We start from the raw sequence: 17,759 nt of genomic DNA on the forward strand, positions 1-17,759 counted from the left end.
GACAGGGCTTTGGGACAGCCAGCCGACTGGGCAACAAGGAATGCATTCCCCTGAAAGCTGATTTGGCTATTGATCATTGGCCCTTCTTTAAGTCCCTCGCTATTCTGCATCCAGGAAAGAACAGGATTCGTACCATGTAGTGTGAACTATGCACATTTTCATACCATATAGTGTGAACTATGCACATTTTCATACCATATAGTGTGAATTGTGTGAATTGTATAATATCATGGACCACCATAGTCATGAACCATGCACATTTTCGTACCATGTGTGTGAATTGTGTGAATTGTATAATACCATGGAGTAGGCATTGTATAGCGAGACTTAATGTACAATCAAATTCTTACATCTCCTTAATAAGTGGTCCCAAATATCCATCCATGTTCTTCTTGGAATGTTTCTAGCATACGGAAGATAATTAACCTTCTAGCAACTTACATACATCTATTAGCTTAACCAAGTGCAAAAGGAAAAAGATTCAAAATTATACTAATAAGCTTATAAATTCTCTTATTACCATGAATCTATTTGTAATTTACTAGCACAATCAATCATGTAGACCACATTTGGATGGTTCCATGGAAAATGGGTTTATTTTGTCAAGCGCTATGCTAAGCTTTACATTAGGAGGCTCGTCCTTGAAGATTGGTTGCTCTTTTTCAATGTGTTGGAATGCCTCACAATTAATAGGGATATGACATATGCCATTAGTGCTTTGTTCCCTTTGCATGCCAATCCATGTATTACTTAAGTAATGAGCCTTCATATCTTTTGTTTACTTTGCATTACAAGTTCGGACTATTGCCATCTTTGTAATATGATATTTAACCCTAGGGTGGTCACTATGTAAAAAACCCCCATGTAGAATGTGCATGCAAGGGGCAATTTAAAACCTCCCTATCTACCGATTCAATAAAAGTGCCTCTTCCATATCAAATTTTTTCCTTTTCAAATTTAAAAACCCCTTATGTGTGTATATCTCCTGTAATTGGACATTATAATAAAACCCCATATGTGTGTATGTCTCCTGTAAATTGGACATTATAATAAAACCCTATATGATATCATACATATCCCCTTGGGATTTCTCACTAAAAAATGCATGTCCTTGTTAGTGGACCCTCTATATTATTAGTTTACACTCAATGCCCGCCTCTTAACATGTATCTCGCATCGATGTTTGGTGCACATTTATAAAGGCCCCTATTATGAGGAGAAGCCATCGGTGCACGTGTTTTTGGTCGTTATTGTGACCATTGATGGTTAGGAGATGGTCAAGGGTTTGAGTGTTAAGTGGGGCTCAAGGCAAAGCCCCGGCTAAGGGGTCCCAGCAGCAGTGTCAATGGCCCCCTGGCAAGGGTCACGGGAAAAGAGCCTCGGCCCAATGGTATGGGTTTAGTATTAATGGATGGTGGTTGGTTGGCCGCGTTGAGGACAGGTGACTGTGTCTATACCACATAACTGCCCGCGTTGTATACGTACCTACCATACCACCCACAACACTATATATGTACATAGTTATTGCCAGCTAAGGTATCCAATGCTTGTGTGTATCCACACCCTCTACAATTAGTACATCCTCCATCAAGAATCTGTCTAGATCAGTTATTGCCAGCTAAGGTATCCAATGCTTGTGTGTATCCACACCCTCTACAATTAGTACATCCTCCATCAAGAATCTGTCTACTTGAGAGGCACACGTATTATTCAACGTGATTGGAAATCTTTCTAATATACTTGATGTGTTAAGATAGAATGAATGTGGTAGATTGTATTGGATTCATTTTTTGTAATTCATACAACTCACAATAAATAATTCTTAAAAAATGGCACAATATATGATTATCAGAATCACAAATATGACTCAAGTAATGTGCAACACTTAATTTCAAGTGATTCTATCAATCTAAAAAGGAGTATAGCCATCTAGGTTGATATGGTGTCAACAAGAAGGAGTTCTCTTACATAGATGGCTAGCCTTTTACCCACATGATTAATAAATAATTCTAGGAGATAGCGGAGTATAGGCTTCAAGAAGGAGTTTTCTCACATAGATGTCTACCCTTATACCCACGGCAACATATTATGCTTCAACAAAAAGGAGGTGTATGTTTGTACATGTGCATTTATAAACACTTTTCATCTTTTACACCTTCATGTGGAATATTACATCTTAAACCAAACTAAAATTCCTTATATTCAATTGCCATTACATGAGTTGATATTTTTGACTAATGTTGATATCATTAGTACATTGTTAGCTCTGTATTAGGGACTGGGCTTATTATATGTTTCTAGCCATGAGGAAGTGTACTTTGGGGATTTGTTTGTGTCACCCCCCAAAAATTGAGCTTCAACCATGCTTATTGACCAAGTAGCTTCATTACAACCCCAAGAGTGGCATAGGTGCTAGGCTAAAGTGTTCGAGCTAAAACTTGAGCCTTTCAAGAAGGTTAACACAAACCATGTACTCAAATGTGTTCGTAATTATTATTTTTTTAAATCTTGGATGTGATTTTTGTTAAGGATCTTATCATTTAAGCACTTGTGACTCCCCATGATAGACATGCCTGCACATGCCTAGCATCAGTAACTCGTTTAGGGTTTTGACCTTATCCATAAGCTCAATGCCTTGTTATGTTTCAACAAAAGTTATGGGGTGGGGATGAGTCTCTCTCTTTGAAATCGGCATCATTTTTCTTCTACTCCTTTCATCCTAAGAATAGGGTTTATATAGCCATGCTTGTTTATACAATATACTGGTGCATAAGGTTTGTTGTGATCCCTATTAAAAGCAAAATAAGTGATACACATATCATGCTTAAATTAGACCAACTTATTGCACTAGAGACGTTGCTACAATAATTCTCATTGCTTTCTTGGTATACCACTTTTTTTTCAATTAGACTTGAAGAAGACTCTTGAGCTGCTCCTTGTGATGTTGTTTCATTGTCTGGAAAAGGCAAACTCGAGTGGAAGCTATCGCTATGAAGGCTACAGTAGATCACTTCAATTTCTACTAGAACCACAGTGGCTTCTACCCCTTGACTCCCATTATGCTTCACTGTTGATTCCGAGGATGGAACCATAATTAGGGAGGTGGGATGTTAACCACACTAGAGCTAACATTACTCCAAAGGCACGATAGCACTTTTGAGCGACACTTTTTCTACCGCACAATGCGCTTCATGTAAATAATTATGGAAAATCTCCTAGCTTACAACTTGTGTAATGTTGAAAGATAGTCAAAACCGATCTTGTCTTATGTAATGCCGGTAGTATACTTAGACTAGGAAATTAGCCTAGAGTGGCTTTTGGGCTAATAAAACATTTTGACGAATGAGAAAATACATAATGTCGTTCTCATAATTGAGTTTGAGTCACTTGTGCTCTTGTGATTGATGCTTGCTTATATGATTTCTTCTCTTTGTTGCATGTTGGCTTGAGGATTGTGTGGGTGAGTAAAAGTGTGATGATTCTAGTTTTCTTCTCCTCCATGTTCTCACCGACCAAGGCATTGAAGTAGAGGTTGAACTTTCTCTAGCTCTCTCTCTCTTTGCTCCCCACCCATTTGCAAAGCTTCCTTGTAGTGAAAACGGGGAAGGCAAGGTTGAGGACCCTAGCTCTCCACAAGAGGGGGTTGCTCTACTTGGAGTGGCTAAAGGTGCAAGCAGATATTACCCTTGCATTCTTCATCTTCTTCTCTCTAACACGCAAGGCTAAGTGTTCCCAAATTGGTGAGCAGTAGGCTGGTGTGGTTAACTTCAATGTGAAAGAAAGGAAGAGAAAAAAGATGGGCAAGACATAAAAGGGGTGGAGAGGGTTACAGTTTAAGGTTGAATCTGGATGCACCTCTCTGGAAAGTGAACTTCAATGTGAAAGAAAGGAAGAGAAAAAAGATGGGCAAGACATAAAAGGGGTGGAGAGGGTTAGAGTTTAAGGTTGAGTGTGGATCCACCTCTCTGGAAAGTGAACTTTAATGCTTTTAGCCCCTTGGGTCTTCGTTCTCCCTTTTTGTGAATTAGCCACGTGATGCACAACTCACCTCTACCAAGGACCAGGCTTGTCAAAGGAGAAAACGAAGCCATACAAACGGCCTTGTTTTTCATACTGGAAGAGACAAAGCAGATTTCAACTGCTAGCAAGTCTTTGTAGAGAGCTACAAAGTGGGTACATTGTTGTAAACCCTTTAGGCTCAGCATTGTGTCTTCTCTGCAACAGCAATAACAAACCATACAATGCAAGTGAGAGAGAGAGAGAGAGCTATTTCTCCATTGCAATTGACTAGGCAACTGTCAGCCCTTTCACGCGGGGTTGGTGGTGGCAATTGGGGGGCAATAAACAACCCTTCTTAGCATCCTTCCAGCACATCAACTCTACACCCTTGTCCAAAGGATTCGTCTTGCGCTGTTTAAATTAGGATTGCAAGCACACAGTGACACACACAAAGAGGAAAGTCGCCTTGATGCTAATCAAAAAAAGGTGTTACAAAAATGTGTTGCCTAGCTAATCATTAAAAGAGAAAAAAAAATTGATCTGGCCATGTGGAAAAACATGCTTCCTTGCTTTTTGCCCAAACATGCCACCACCTTTATTTCCTCAAACCCCCTCAAGCAGGCTCTACCCATCTTACAGACAAGGTTGTTCCTTCTCTCTGGAGTGCTTAGGTTCAGGGCCTCGATCAAATAATTGAGTACTACAATCACTACTCAAGCAACATCAGAAAGCATGTCCTGCAATAGAATTGTCTAGTAGAAACTGAGACTGACCAAGGCACACATTTTCAACCAACAAATAGTTGTCAACACATGGACGAGGCAAACAAAATTGTACAAGGGACTTTGTATTGCATCGGTTTCTTCATCAAAAGACCATGGTGAGTTCTTTTCAAGCCATGTGGCTATGGCTATCCACAGCCTTGTTCACAGCTCATTTATAAATGAAAAGACATTAAAACATCTGGCTTAATACACCCGATGACGCATAATACATCAGATCAAAAATCTTTTTGTTACCGTTATCAGTGCTGATACTTTTTTGCCACCCGAGGTTACTTTACACTAAAGGCATTTAACTCCAAAAGTGAAAGGGCAGTCTCAACAAAAAGGGATCAAATCATGTAGCTGCAAACAAGACAAACATTTCCTTGTCTTCTTAAACTGAGAAGCTTGAAACACAATCCCCGTCCATAAACAGGGGAGATCTCATCCACCCATCCCTCGGGGGTGGGGGATCTCCCTCATCCCCAGCCCCTGATATCTGTTTATAAGACCCTTTGTCTATGGTACAGAAAGGCCCAGTTTCTTTAACCAGATTTTACAAGTACATGTAAGTATCCTTCTTGAACTAACGTCTTCCGAGTAAAACTGCCACCTAAAGATGACCTTTGGGGGGCCATTTTACAATATTTGAAAGTATGAGAGGAAAACTGTTCAATAGGCAACCTCCATCTGATCTGTCCCTACCCATTGATCTCCTTGGGATGTCTGCTGCTCCCATGTCTCAGCAGTAATGTCTTCTCCTTGCCAGTCCCGTCTCCTCCTCTTGCCTTCCCCATATCTAGACCTTCGTGGAGCTTCATCTTCACTGGAGCTATCACCCTCCTCCTTCACAAATGAGTTTTTCGCAAGGACCCCATCATGTCCTAGCTGTGGTTCCACTTCACCCAGCCCTGAAGTTCCTTCAATGGATCTAAGAGGCTTTCCACTGTTTCCTGTGTTTCTCGAATCCCCCCCACCACCACCTATCTTTTCATTCCTTTGTCTCCTTTGCTGATCATATGCACCACGCCTTCCTCGGCCGCTGCTGCCATTCTGAGGTGGCCTATATGTCAACCCAGCTGGCCTGCTATGCCGTCCTGCACCTTGGCTACCCATGAAATGAGGCCTTGAAGCTGTTATCATATTCATTGGCCCTACTCCAGCCATCAAGGCTGCACCAGGAGGTCCCATGATTCCCAGCCCATTGTGAGGGAACATGCCATTTGAAGGCGGCCTAACAGGAAAGGACATCCCTGAGGCAGGTACAGAGCCATCCATATGTCCAAATCCTATTGCTGAACCAGCCCTGAGGCTTGAGAAATCTGGCCCTCCATATCTTGGTAATGGGTGATATGGACGGAAACCTCGACCTACTGCTGTACCTGGCAAACCAAAACGATCTGCAGGATTTCCTGCAAATCTATCATAACCCAAAGGAAGGGCATCAATAGTAGCACCCCTTTCCCTACCCCTGCTACCCCTTCCAATCTGTCCCAGGGAGGCACGTGCCCCCCTGCCAACACTCAGCATCCCCTTATTCTGGCTTGCTGTTTGGCTAGAGCTGTCATCTTCATCACTCTCTTCCTCTTCCTGGTCCTCATCAACATCATCAAAAGGAACAGTAGGAGCATCCTCTGGCTCTTTCACAGATCCCAATCCTTTGACCTTTTCCTCTTCCCATTTGGCTTCAACCTCATTTGCAGCTTTCTGCAAGAAAAATGAAGCACCATCAAAACCATTGAAGAACCAGCAGATCAAAACTTCTTAAGAATGATTACATGATGGACACCAAGAGTAGAAGTTAACCATTACATGACACATTATGCTTACCATAAGATCACTGTCTAGTTCCATATAGAGAAGCGAAGCAAGCTGCTCACCAACAATTGGCTCCAGCTCCTGGCAGTCTCTACTGATCTATGATAACAGCAAGCATCATTTGTCCTCAGTACCACTAAAACATTCAGCTGCAACTGCCAAGGCTTCCCAAAAAACATTGCTACAAGTACTTTGTACCTTAACTGGAAGATTCTCGTTGTAAGAATTTCGTAAATGCCGAGTTTTATGGAAAGAAAGTTCGCATAACTGGACAACAGAAGAAGACCAGTCAAATCTCTCTCTCTCTCTCTCATACAGGACCCTTTGACCCCATGCACCCGCAGAGTCACTAAAGATCAGACGCACCCACCCCACAGTTCCAACCTTCGCCCATCAGGTAGAAATTCAAGGCATACTCTGGTGACATGGAGAGGCCTCACGTGGACATCATCTCTGTTATCACAGACAATGGTACTATTATTGGATGAGGCATGCATTCCTTCCAACCCACTGTACATACTGGCATCTTGTGTTAGCCACATAGCTACCCGCACTACTTTCGATACATGGTCATAGCATAAGTAGCTTGTTCTTTTTCATTCTTTCAGTTTTTGATGTGGGAGCGTTTAATGATAAGATAATGATACTTAACGCTTGCTGAATTCTGAATTGCAGAGTTTAGGGTTGAGAGAAGTACACAATGAACACCAAATTGAGTCCCAATCCACCCTCTCAAGGGCCCCCACCTTTTAGGTGTATTTGCTGTATTGCTTGCAAATAAAGCAAATATGTGTTGCAAGCAAAAAACAGCCCCCCTTTTGTTCCCTTTCGTTTTTTTTTTTTTTGTTTCCTCCCGTAGAAAGTCCAAGGTCTTATCCACTAGGCTACCGCCTTGGGGACAAACCCTTTCGTTTTTTGAATCAAAGGCCTTCACATACATGTTTCTTCTAAAAATAAAACATGCAAGTGCCCCTAAAAAACCATTTTTTAAGCCAAAAAAAAGGCTTTTTGCTTTGTTCATCTCCACATGTGTTTTGTTTTGCTAACACTGCCCTTCTACATGTCTGCTGTGACCAGAACCTGCAGCAGCACCACCACTACAGCCCCGCAACCCTGTATGTCTGCCATGTCAACTGTACGGCTGCCACATGGCAGCCTGTACAGTGTACAGCTGTCAAATCCCCATAGGATCTCCTCGTAGAACGCTCCTAGTACGAGACTCGAAACCTGCAAACAAACCAAACAAACAAGAAGGGGGTGCAGGCCTGACTCACCACCCAACCGACAGCCATGGGCAAGCCCACAGACTTGGCTGCCCCCACCGAGCCACAAGCTAAGCTAACTAGGTTGATGTACCGACCAATCTCTACCTCGCGACGTCCCATACCGCCACGAAGCTACCCTCGTGGGCCTCGAGACTGCTGCCGGCCTCGGCTGCATGAAGCAGGTGCACGTCTGCACTAGATCCAGGCTCCTTACCATAGAGCTCTCACAAGTCACGCGAGACTCTATATGACTAATGACTAACCTTGGCCACCCTTTTACAGGCTCTTGGCCGGTCATCGGGCGTCCACACTTGGGCGCCCGCCCGTCCATACTTGGGTGCCTGCCCGTTAGTCTATCCCTAACTCAGCTTGCCAATCAGCCTGCCTAGCTCCAAGCTTCCCCAAACCTCAAAGCTAGTCTTGTGTGCGTGTAGCACACGGTAGATACACACTGTGCACATGACATAAGCCTACTGCATTTTGTTGTCTGCCCCTAACCTGAACCACCCCTCATGCTTGTCCTAATCACCTGTCATACACGTGTTTGAGCAGTTGTATGCTCGCCTAACACAACTGCAGCCAGCAGCCTCATTTCCATGCGCTTTCTGCAGCATGCAGTCCATGCTCGACGCGTACCAACCCCGCTCCATGGCAACTATGCACACCCTATCTGAGCACAAGCAACAAGATTAGTACCAACTAGAACATGCAAGCTAGCTCACCTCCCAACCATAGGTCCACATCCACAGACAACCCCCAAGCCCATAGGTCAAGCCTCAGCCCATGTTATTATTCTAGCCTGCTTGTAACAAGCCCTCAAGACCTGTCCTACCAAGAATCACCTATACACAGTCCAACACAAGATTAAGGTTAACTAAACATAAAGGGTGCAGGACAGCTCACCACCCAACCAGAGGATCGGTACTTCAATCCACCCCCAAGCCTAGGGCTAAGGCTCCACTCCATAGATACATGCCAGTCAGCCCTCGCATCCCATACCACAAGTGCCAACCCACAAGGGCCCTCACCAAGACTATTTGTGCTCAGCCAATGTCCGTAGCAAGAATAGAAACTCTGGTCCAGGCAAAAACCTGTCAGAGTGCACCGCACAACTAACTATTGAATAATAACCCAAGGCCCCACTTGTATAGTGGTCACTAATGCTATAAATAGCCTATAGCCAAGTATTATTAGATCTAAGCCTTAGACCCCAACATCTGCCTACAATCTCCTAATCCCAGGCCCCCCTAACCCTATTGGATTAGGCACACTAATCCGAAGATTAGTAACCATGACCGAGGTACATAAAATACTTCCCCTCCTCAAACGTTTCCACTCATGGAAACAAAATCTATCTAAGAAAGAAAATCGTGGAACCTATGCTGTCAACTAGCAATTGTCTCCCAAGTTGAGCCCTCCGGTGCCCTATCTTTCCACTTGATTTTATAATCAAGAATCAACTTATTTCTAAGTTGCCTTTCCCTAAAGTCAATAATCATTTCCGGTTCATGTGGAACATAAGACAAGTCCTCAGCCTCAACAAGTTCTTGAGGAATCACAAAGCTATCCTCAGCACCTAGCATCTCTTTCAGTCTACTCACTTAACATCTCTTTCAGTCTACTGACACGAAAGACTGGATGAACTTTCACATTCTCAAGCAGTTTGTCACGTGCATCCCGCACTTGGATGCCACGTGGATATATATGAACAAGAAGGTGTAGGACCTGGAGTGGAAGCTGGTCCCATGTGAGCCCATCCAGGACGAGTCAGCCAAGGTTCCACTCTACACATCCAATGTCAGGTGTGCATTGTCCTGCACATGACGCAATGCCACTCCATACTCTGAGTCTCCCTCTAGAATGATGCCATATGATCTGTGTGTTGGGTTTGTGACCGGACACCAGGCGTCTATAGAAGCATGTAGGAATTGCATGTAGGATGGTGTCCAACCCATAGGGCTACCCCAGAAGAGAGTGTTATACTCTTGCATTGGGCATAGGGCAAGCTCTGTGCCACCCCAAGGGGCCAAGGAGGCCCCACGCCTTGCCCACCAGCCCATAGAAGGGCTGGGCAGGCTGTTGGCCAGCCCAAGGGGCCTGGGCAGGCAGCCGACAAGCCCTATGGACCAGCCCAGCCAGTCGGCCAGGCCTAGGCACTGCCCAGCACCATTCGGCCAAGCCCAGGCACTACCCAGAAGCATGAGCAGGGTGACCAGGGCAGCAGTGTGAACACAATGAATAAAATAGCATTTTGTTGCTTTTTGATAAGGTCGTGAGGCTGTCAGCAACAGGCCGACCCCTGTAGAGACAGTGGACCAGCAGCAATTAGGGGTATAAATACCAAGACCAGAAATCAGGTCATTCATCTCATTATTCACAAAGGGTTGCTGCATTCCAAGGGCCAGGACAGCCAAGGGGAAGTGCTCAGCCAAGGTGAAGAAGTGCAGGTCAAGAACCAGTCTTTATTTCAGATTTACATCATTCTAATAAAGAAATTACAACATTCGTGGTGGGGGCCCTAATGAAGGTATTCGGGACCCAATACTGTGTCCTCTTCTTCCCCTCTCTCTCTCTCTCTCTCTCTCTCTCTCTCTCTCTCTAAAAAGACAAACGTATGATTCTTCCAGTCCACATGGACATCATGGTTATAAAACCATTCTTTCCCTATAATAATACCTACCCTATCTAGATTCATCAACAAAAATCTAGACTATCTGAGTAACTCTCAATAGTGATAGGCAACAAGGTCACACATCTGTCCCAGATCTATCCATGCCCCGCTACCAAGTTGACACAACAAACATGATCACTTGGCCAGGTCTTCACTCCCAATTTCTCCACCAATTTTGCATTAATAAAATTGTGACTGCTTCCTGGATCAAGTAGGATGTGTACAGTTTTTCCCAACAATGATCTGACATCATTGGGTCCAAAAACTGCCATGTTAAAGATACAATCCATGCAAGAACTATGGTCTAAAACTGTGATATAAACAGAAGTAATCTTAGGATTACCTACCATGCAAGAACTATGCTCTAAAACTGTAATCTTAGTCCGGTGAGCTCCCTTTGTCTTTGGCTTTGCTGAAATCTGCTTTTGCACCTGAGGACAGCTCCCTTTCCAATGACCCATCTGGCCACATATAAAGCACCGACCCTCCCAAATGTTCTAGAGGCTTTGCTCGGTCCTCTAAGTCTTCCTTGTACTGGGTTTACGCTAAGTCTGGGTCTGATTCTGATTTGTGGAAGCCTTTCAAAACATAAACTTACGTTTATGTTTGGAATCCAGTTCTAAGGTTCCCGATGTCTTCTGCTTCTGAGAAACACTTTTCTTACTCTTGCCGGCAACTATATCTTCATAAATCTTTGCAAACCGGATGGCATCGTCCAAAGTTTTGCAGCTGTTGTTCCTCACATGAAGATTATGGCCTGGGGACAATCCCCGCATAAAGAAACCAAGAAGGCTGACTACGTCCATATGCCTATAACTCCCTAAACTTGTGCAAGTATGTGTGGAAAGACAAGACCTGGATTTCATATCCAGCTCTATAAATCTGGATACCACGTCGTACTCATCCTCTTGCTGGAGGAACTCATCCCTAAACATCTACTCAAAATCAGCCCCCACTGTAGGCTTGTTCCAAAGCTCTCTCCACCATGACAAGGCTTTCCCTTTCAGGAGGCCTTGTACCATCTACATCTTCCGAGCTCCTAGAGGGGATAGAATTCAAAATGAACATTCCACCTATTCAGCCATGCATAAACTATCTCCTCTGTTCTCTCCTTCTTCTCCCCCAAAAAGGCCTCGGGGGTAAAGAAAGGAGCTGCTGAAATGGGTCATGCAAGTGCAGGAGTACTCGCAACCGTCTTCTACAGGATGATAATCTGCCGATGCAAAGTAGAAATCTCCTTCCGGAGAATGGCTACTTCGGTCTTCCCCAATGATGATCATAGGATTAAGCTCGTTCCTAGAGCACAATTGATTTTTAAGAATATAAATGGTTGAGTCTCATGGAAGAAGCATTATCACATGCATCTCCAAAACTAGCGGAGGTCTAAAAAACTATTAAATCGTCTTGTTTTAAACTCAAGATTAGATTAAATTAGAAATTTCCTACGTTTTGCTAATGAGCTAGAGACCCCCCCTGCCTGCGTTCGTTTGCCCCCCTCCCCTTTGTGGCACGGTGTCACCACCTTTGTAGCACAATGTCACCACCTTTGGTCTTTTCCCTTAGAAGGGCCAACCCCGACCAAGGCTACCCTTCCTTGCCTATCTCTTTTTGAAGCAGACCTCTAGCTCCTCATTGCAACGACAGTGCCTCCCTTGAGGCCTCCACATTGGTATGCAAGCTAGTTGGTAGCCGGCCAGCACATGGACAGCTCAAGGATCTTCTACAGGCTAGCCACACCTGCGAGCCTGGAAAGATCATTGATATTCATCCTCTGGGGCGTGGATACTACCAAGTCGAGTTTGATTCGTCTCCAGCATCGGACAGAGCCATGCAGCTGAGCTCTGTCACATTGCGTACGGCCCAGGCCTTCTTTGCGAGGTGGTAGCACAGCTTTGACCCAGCATCCGACCCCCTAGCTAGCGGCTCAAGCTTCCCGTTACAATTTGCTTTCCTGACCTTGGGAAGGAATATCTTCCCCTTCTTCCGGTGATAGGTGGAATTATCTGGAGAAATATCTTCCCCTTCTCCCGGTGATAGGTGGAATCCCCCCCCCCACCCGGCCACTTTGGTTCTAGCTCGAACGGCATGGATTCCTTCTCTTCGCGTCTGCATAGCCTCTCCAGAGACAGTTCCTCATGTCATATTGCTTCCATGCCTCCGTGGACTTGTAGAGAGCTGAATACTCTGGCATCCCCGGACAGTGCTTCATCTGCCGTCGGATGGGACACCTTCCTAAGAGCTTGTCCCAAATGTCAATCCAGGAGAGCGACACCAGTGGTCCCCCCCCTTCCATGCGGCCCCCCGCACGCATTCCCAACACAACTCCTCATCAGGGGAAACGGGGAGATCTCGGCCCCCAAGATTCAGAGCGCAAGGCTCCAGACCCCTAGGGACCCCGGTGCAAGAGAGTGGTAGGCTGCCAGTTCAAGGCGCAACCGAAGTCGGACTTCCACGAAGAGCAGTGCCGTCAGGCTCGCCAGCCTGGATGCACTCCCACGGCGCCGTCATCCCCCTCCACGTCCTCCTCCTCCTCCCCCGACCTCTGCCCTAGCTTTCCACCCCCCCCCCCCAACCGCCTCGCCTAAGCATGCCCGTCGTCGCTAGCCATGAAGATGCCGGAGTAGATGGTATGATTTCTTTGCAACAGCATGATCAAGCTGATTACTTGAAACGAAGAGCGTAGTGATTGATAAATCGAATCCTTCAAGAATTCCTAGTTGCAAGGAAAGGACATCTGTTGATGGATGCAACTTGGAGAGCTAAAACTCATTTTTGAAGAACTATGCATCCTACAAAGGGAAAAAGAATGCTGGAGGATTATCCATCACCATTGCAAGCTGTATGTGAATGCTTCTCTAATCGGGGAGCTGAAGGAAGACAAGGTGCTTAAGTTACAGCCAATGGCTAAGGACTCGGTGATGTGTCAGGGACTGAGTGATGGGTGTGTGAATATGGTCTAGACAAGCAGGCTCAGATTGCTCTCACAGTAAATAAGAGATGTTCAATTACTACTAGGCCATGCTGTACTATTTTCAAATCTCATTTATTGCTAATCAACCTTGTTTATTTTTGCTCACCTTTCCTTAATCTAACTTAGGGCTTTGCTTTTTTGTATTATTTTCAAATCTCATTTATTGCTTATCTACCTTGTTTATTTTTGCTCATTAGTGAGCTTGATCCTTTCCTTAATCTAGCTTAGGGCTTTGCTTCTTTGTGCAAGCATGAGCATCACGCTAAAGCCTAGCTTGCCAGGACTTGAGAGAAAATCACAAATATTTCGTTAGTTACACATAGTCAAAATAGCACCTTCAACCATTTGAGCCGAAAATTCCGACCATAGTGAGCAGTCCCATTAGCATACTTCCAACTTCCACCACCCACAATGACCCCGATCTTCGACATCATCCGTGCACATCCCTGTCAACAAACCAACAATAGAGATACCATTAAAGGTAGCAAACTCTTTAGAAAGCACACACTTATATCTGCTTCAGCACCCTAAGAAAAGATGTCACAATGAGCCATCTGCATCTCTTGCCCTACATGTGTGACAAGAACACTCTGTTCTCCCACTTTTACCTGGAAATGGCGTGTCTCGTTGACAGAAAACACAAGAATAACATTGTCACATGAATCGAATGCGTCGTTCAGCTTGGCCTCGTTGTTCCGGTGCGTGGCCCACATCCCCCGCATGACAGAAAGCTCTAAATTCTCCCGATTGCAGCTCTTAACAATAAAGTACCTGAGAATGTCCAAAGGCCACTCTACATAGATTAGTTTGATATGAACCTTGAGGAAGTTTACACAACAAAAGAAAGCTGAGCATAATGGGCAAAGCTATACAAAACATAAACCCATATGAAGCTGCATGCAGGCATCTGGAAGGGCATGGTTGCAGGCACACGCACTCCTCCCCCAAGTCCATGCAAACCACTGGTTAGAAAGAGTTCTACATGCCCTAATGTCAAAACATGCTGCTGAAGTAGCAGCCAATTTTGGGCACACTAGCCCTTTTCAAATTGACACAAAATGCAGCTGCAAGTCAACCAGCAACCTCTGCTGGCTGTGGTGTTAGGATTTTATGCCCAAATCATCATTGTAAAGGTTTCAATCCTCATCATGGAGGATATAAAGATTTAGAATAAGTGCATAGGATGAGTCTAGAAGGGCTAGTTGTCTAGAGATAACTACTCACATTACATGCAAGGAAGAGGACAAGTGTCTGGTAATCGGGTTTCAAGTGTATGGGAATTGGAAAGGTCTATATAAGTGAACTTTGAATAATAATACATCTTGGAACTTGCAAAGGTCTATATAAGTGTACTTTGAATAATAATACATCTTGGAACTTGCACGTTTTCAGCTTTATGAGATTTTTTTGATTGAGTGTTAATCATTGTTATCTATGCATAATCTCTCCCATAATTGAGACATGCGGAAGCCTTGACTAACTTGATCCAACCCTAAGCCTAGGAATGTAGACACTCTAGGACTAGCCGGGGCACCTTTTCCCTCTTTAGAAGGTTTTTTCCTCGTGCATGTGAACACCCTCTAATACTTATCATTTGGGGCGTACTCCAACAACCCTCAGCCATCTCCATCAGACTTACTTACAGCCTGCACTTCTGCATTTTTCAGCAGTTTATTGATTCAAAAAGATCTCCAGCAATCTCTCCAACCTCTTTCTCAGTGCAGAGTGAAGTGCAGCAGTTGTATCCAGTTGTAATCTTTTCTCAGACTTGTGCTCTTGTCAGTGAAGTAAATACTACACAAAAAAGGTGCCTTGTGTACCCCTTTCTAACCCTTAAAAGCATCAACCTTTGAAAATATCCTAAGCTATCTCAGTACACAAATGTTAAAACCTCATCCCCAAACAGAATCAGGTTTGATGAACTCGTGTATAAAACCCCACCTTGAGTACCCTTGAGGAAGAGGTGAGGAAGCAGAAACAGATGTAGGTGGCTGAATCACCGGCAGGCCATTTACCACTGTTTGGGGCAATGACAACGGAGCTTGGTTGGGTGAAGTTACTTGGGACTGTTGTGGTCCCTGCAGCCGCTGCTGAGGTGGTGGTGGCAGCGGCCGCAGTGGTGGAGGTGGAGGGAGCTGCTGTTGGTGCACTTCTTGTGTTTGCAGCTGCATTTGTTGTATATTTTCTTCCCCAGTTGCAGCTGCTACTTCGGCCCGTGATGACGGAACCGATGGTGGCCATGGTTGAGCTTCTTCTTGTAAAGTGCTTAAGCCTCGCCTTTGCGCTGTTGTGTATCTGCTATTTTGGCTGCCACCATTTGCCGTTGCCACGCGCTGCTGAATCTTTTGTAAGCTTTCCTCCACAGATGGAACAGGACCAGGTATTTTCACATGTCTGTACCTGCAGTCAGGCCCATTGGGACAGAATCCTAGCATGTACCTGCCAACAACCACCAGTACACAAATCACTTCATAAAACCAGGAGAGATTCCCAGGGATGAAGAGGAGAAGAGAAGGGGGGGGGAGAGAGAGAGAGAGAGAGAGAGAGAGGACCATTTACAAGGTACCATGAGCTCAAGAAGAGGGGCCATTTGACAGTCAGTAACTGCACCAAATCAAGCAGGCAAATGAGGCCAGTATGGCCCTTGGTGAGGTCAAGAATGGGTGGCGGCAGACCAAATGTGACTCTGCTCAAAATCTGTCTCCTGGTCTAAGGATCTCCCTCATCCAGGTCAAAATCACCAATGATGCTTTTTAGGCCTTCCACCACCCTTTCATTTGCACCCTTCACACTAAGGAAGAGGCATGAGCAGGGTATGCTTTAAAAATGCCATAAATAGAACAAAATCAAATTTGGATCGAGGACCCATCCTAACCCAGCATCATATACTGTCAACAACCATCATATGCTGAGTGGACTTAAACTTGTTCCGCAAAAAGTATGTGAAGAGAAGATATTAAACCCCAAGTTAGCAAAGTAAATGTCTACAAAGAGAGGGACAGTAAGGTCATACATGTTGCACTCCTTGATATCCTCATTGGTATGCTTGTAGATGCAATCGGGTTCTCGGCATTCCCCATACTTGGCATAAAACCTGCACACTGGCATGCGACCTCGGTCTAGCTGATGTAGAAAACCGCAAAGTTCCCCCTTCATACACAGCCCTCTGAGCCAATGCCGGCAAACAGTTTGGCGGAAATTTCGCCGGCCCCCCTGGCCATGTCTGAAGCCATCTGCTGATGCTGTTGCAGAAGCATTGGATTGCCCCAGGGCAGCGGCCGCTAAGGTGGAAACTGCCTGCGGTCCCCCACCATTAGAAGAGACAACAACAGGTGGGGCATCAAGGCCCCCTTCAAAATCAAAGCTCAAAACCCCATCTGCATCCTCCATCCTTCACGATGCTACCTGTAAGCTGTAGAATCTATGTTCCTGTACAGGCAACAATTGGTATCAATGATGGTGGCCGTACGATGTTGGTGCCTGTAGACTGTTGCAGAAGGAAAGCCGTCGCAATTTTGCCTGTGAGTTGCAGAAGCTGTAACCCCAACCCAACAACTGGCAGATCAAAGCTAAAAACCCTGCGATGCATCCGCCATCGAAATCATAGCCGTGCACTTTAGTTTCACAATGTCAGGTCACGACTGCGAAATTTGTGTTCAAAAGCTGTGTTTGTAAACCCTAAACCTAACCCTAACCCTAAACCGTACCTAGAATTTGAACCTGGCCCTGACCCTGGAACGCTTAGCGACAGAATTTGCATGTGCACGCCTACAGACGTGAGAATTCTGTCTGCTCTGTATCACACTAATTAAACTAGAGCCTTAATATATGAGTGACACATTTCTTTGGGCCATTAATTAATTTATGTGAGAGGAGGGGTGGTATTAAAACCTAAGGTTAGGTTTTGATATTTTATAAGGATTATTTTTCTCCAATGTGTGAGTGACAGAAGGCGGTCACGATTTCTCTAGAAGCATCTCCATTCTAGAGAGTTTGGATGGAAGCTATAAAATCCTGTTGGGTCTCATTTCCAGGCTAGGCACTAGCCCCGTCCGCACACGAGAGGGAGAAAGAGAGCAAGGCAGAGAGCGCGATTACACTGAGAGAGAGAGAGCAATCACGAACGAAAGAGAGAGCGATCACGAACGAAAGAGAGAGAGAGAGAGAGAGAGAAATAATATGTATGTTTGCAATCTTCGATCTAAGAGAGAGGATGTTACGAACGAACCTAGAAGGGAAAAAAATTTATAATGTCTGTCCGTGATCTTTGA

The 17,759-nt window shown here is 44.8% G+C and overlaps 1 protein-coding gene across 1 annotated transcript; it reads right to left on the minus strand.

Annotated features, from left to right (window-relative positions):
• Nucleotides 1-5,099: 5,099 nt before the first annotated feature.
• Nucleotides 5,100-17,343, minus strand: LOC147604573 (30-kDa cleavage and polyadenylation specificity factor 30-like). Its single transcript, XM_086794495.1, has 7 exons — nt 16,502-17,343; nt 15,430-15,927; nt 14,097-14,259; nt 13,824-13,934; nt 6,780-6,848; nt 6,594-6,680; nt 5,100-6,470 (listed from the first exon to the last, which is right to left on the minus strand). The coding sequence occupies exons 1-7, from the start codon at nt 16,876-16,878 to the stop codon at nt 5,436-5,438; spliced, it is 2,340 nt and encodes a 779-aa protein (XP_086650621.1). The 5' UTR covers nt 16,879-17,343; the 3' UTR covers nt 5,100-5,435.
• Nucleotides 17,344-17,759: the final 416 nt, after the last annotated feature.

Source organism: Cibotium barometz, chromosome 61, assembly GCF_041138505.1.
Source record: "Cibotium barometz isolate CiBa-2024 chromosome 61, ASM4113850v1, whole genome shotgun sequence".
In the NCBI taxonomy this organism is placed as follows: Eukaryota; Viridiplantae; Streptophyta; class Polypodiopsida; order Cyatheales; family Cibotiaceae; genus Cibotium; species Cibotium barometz.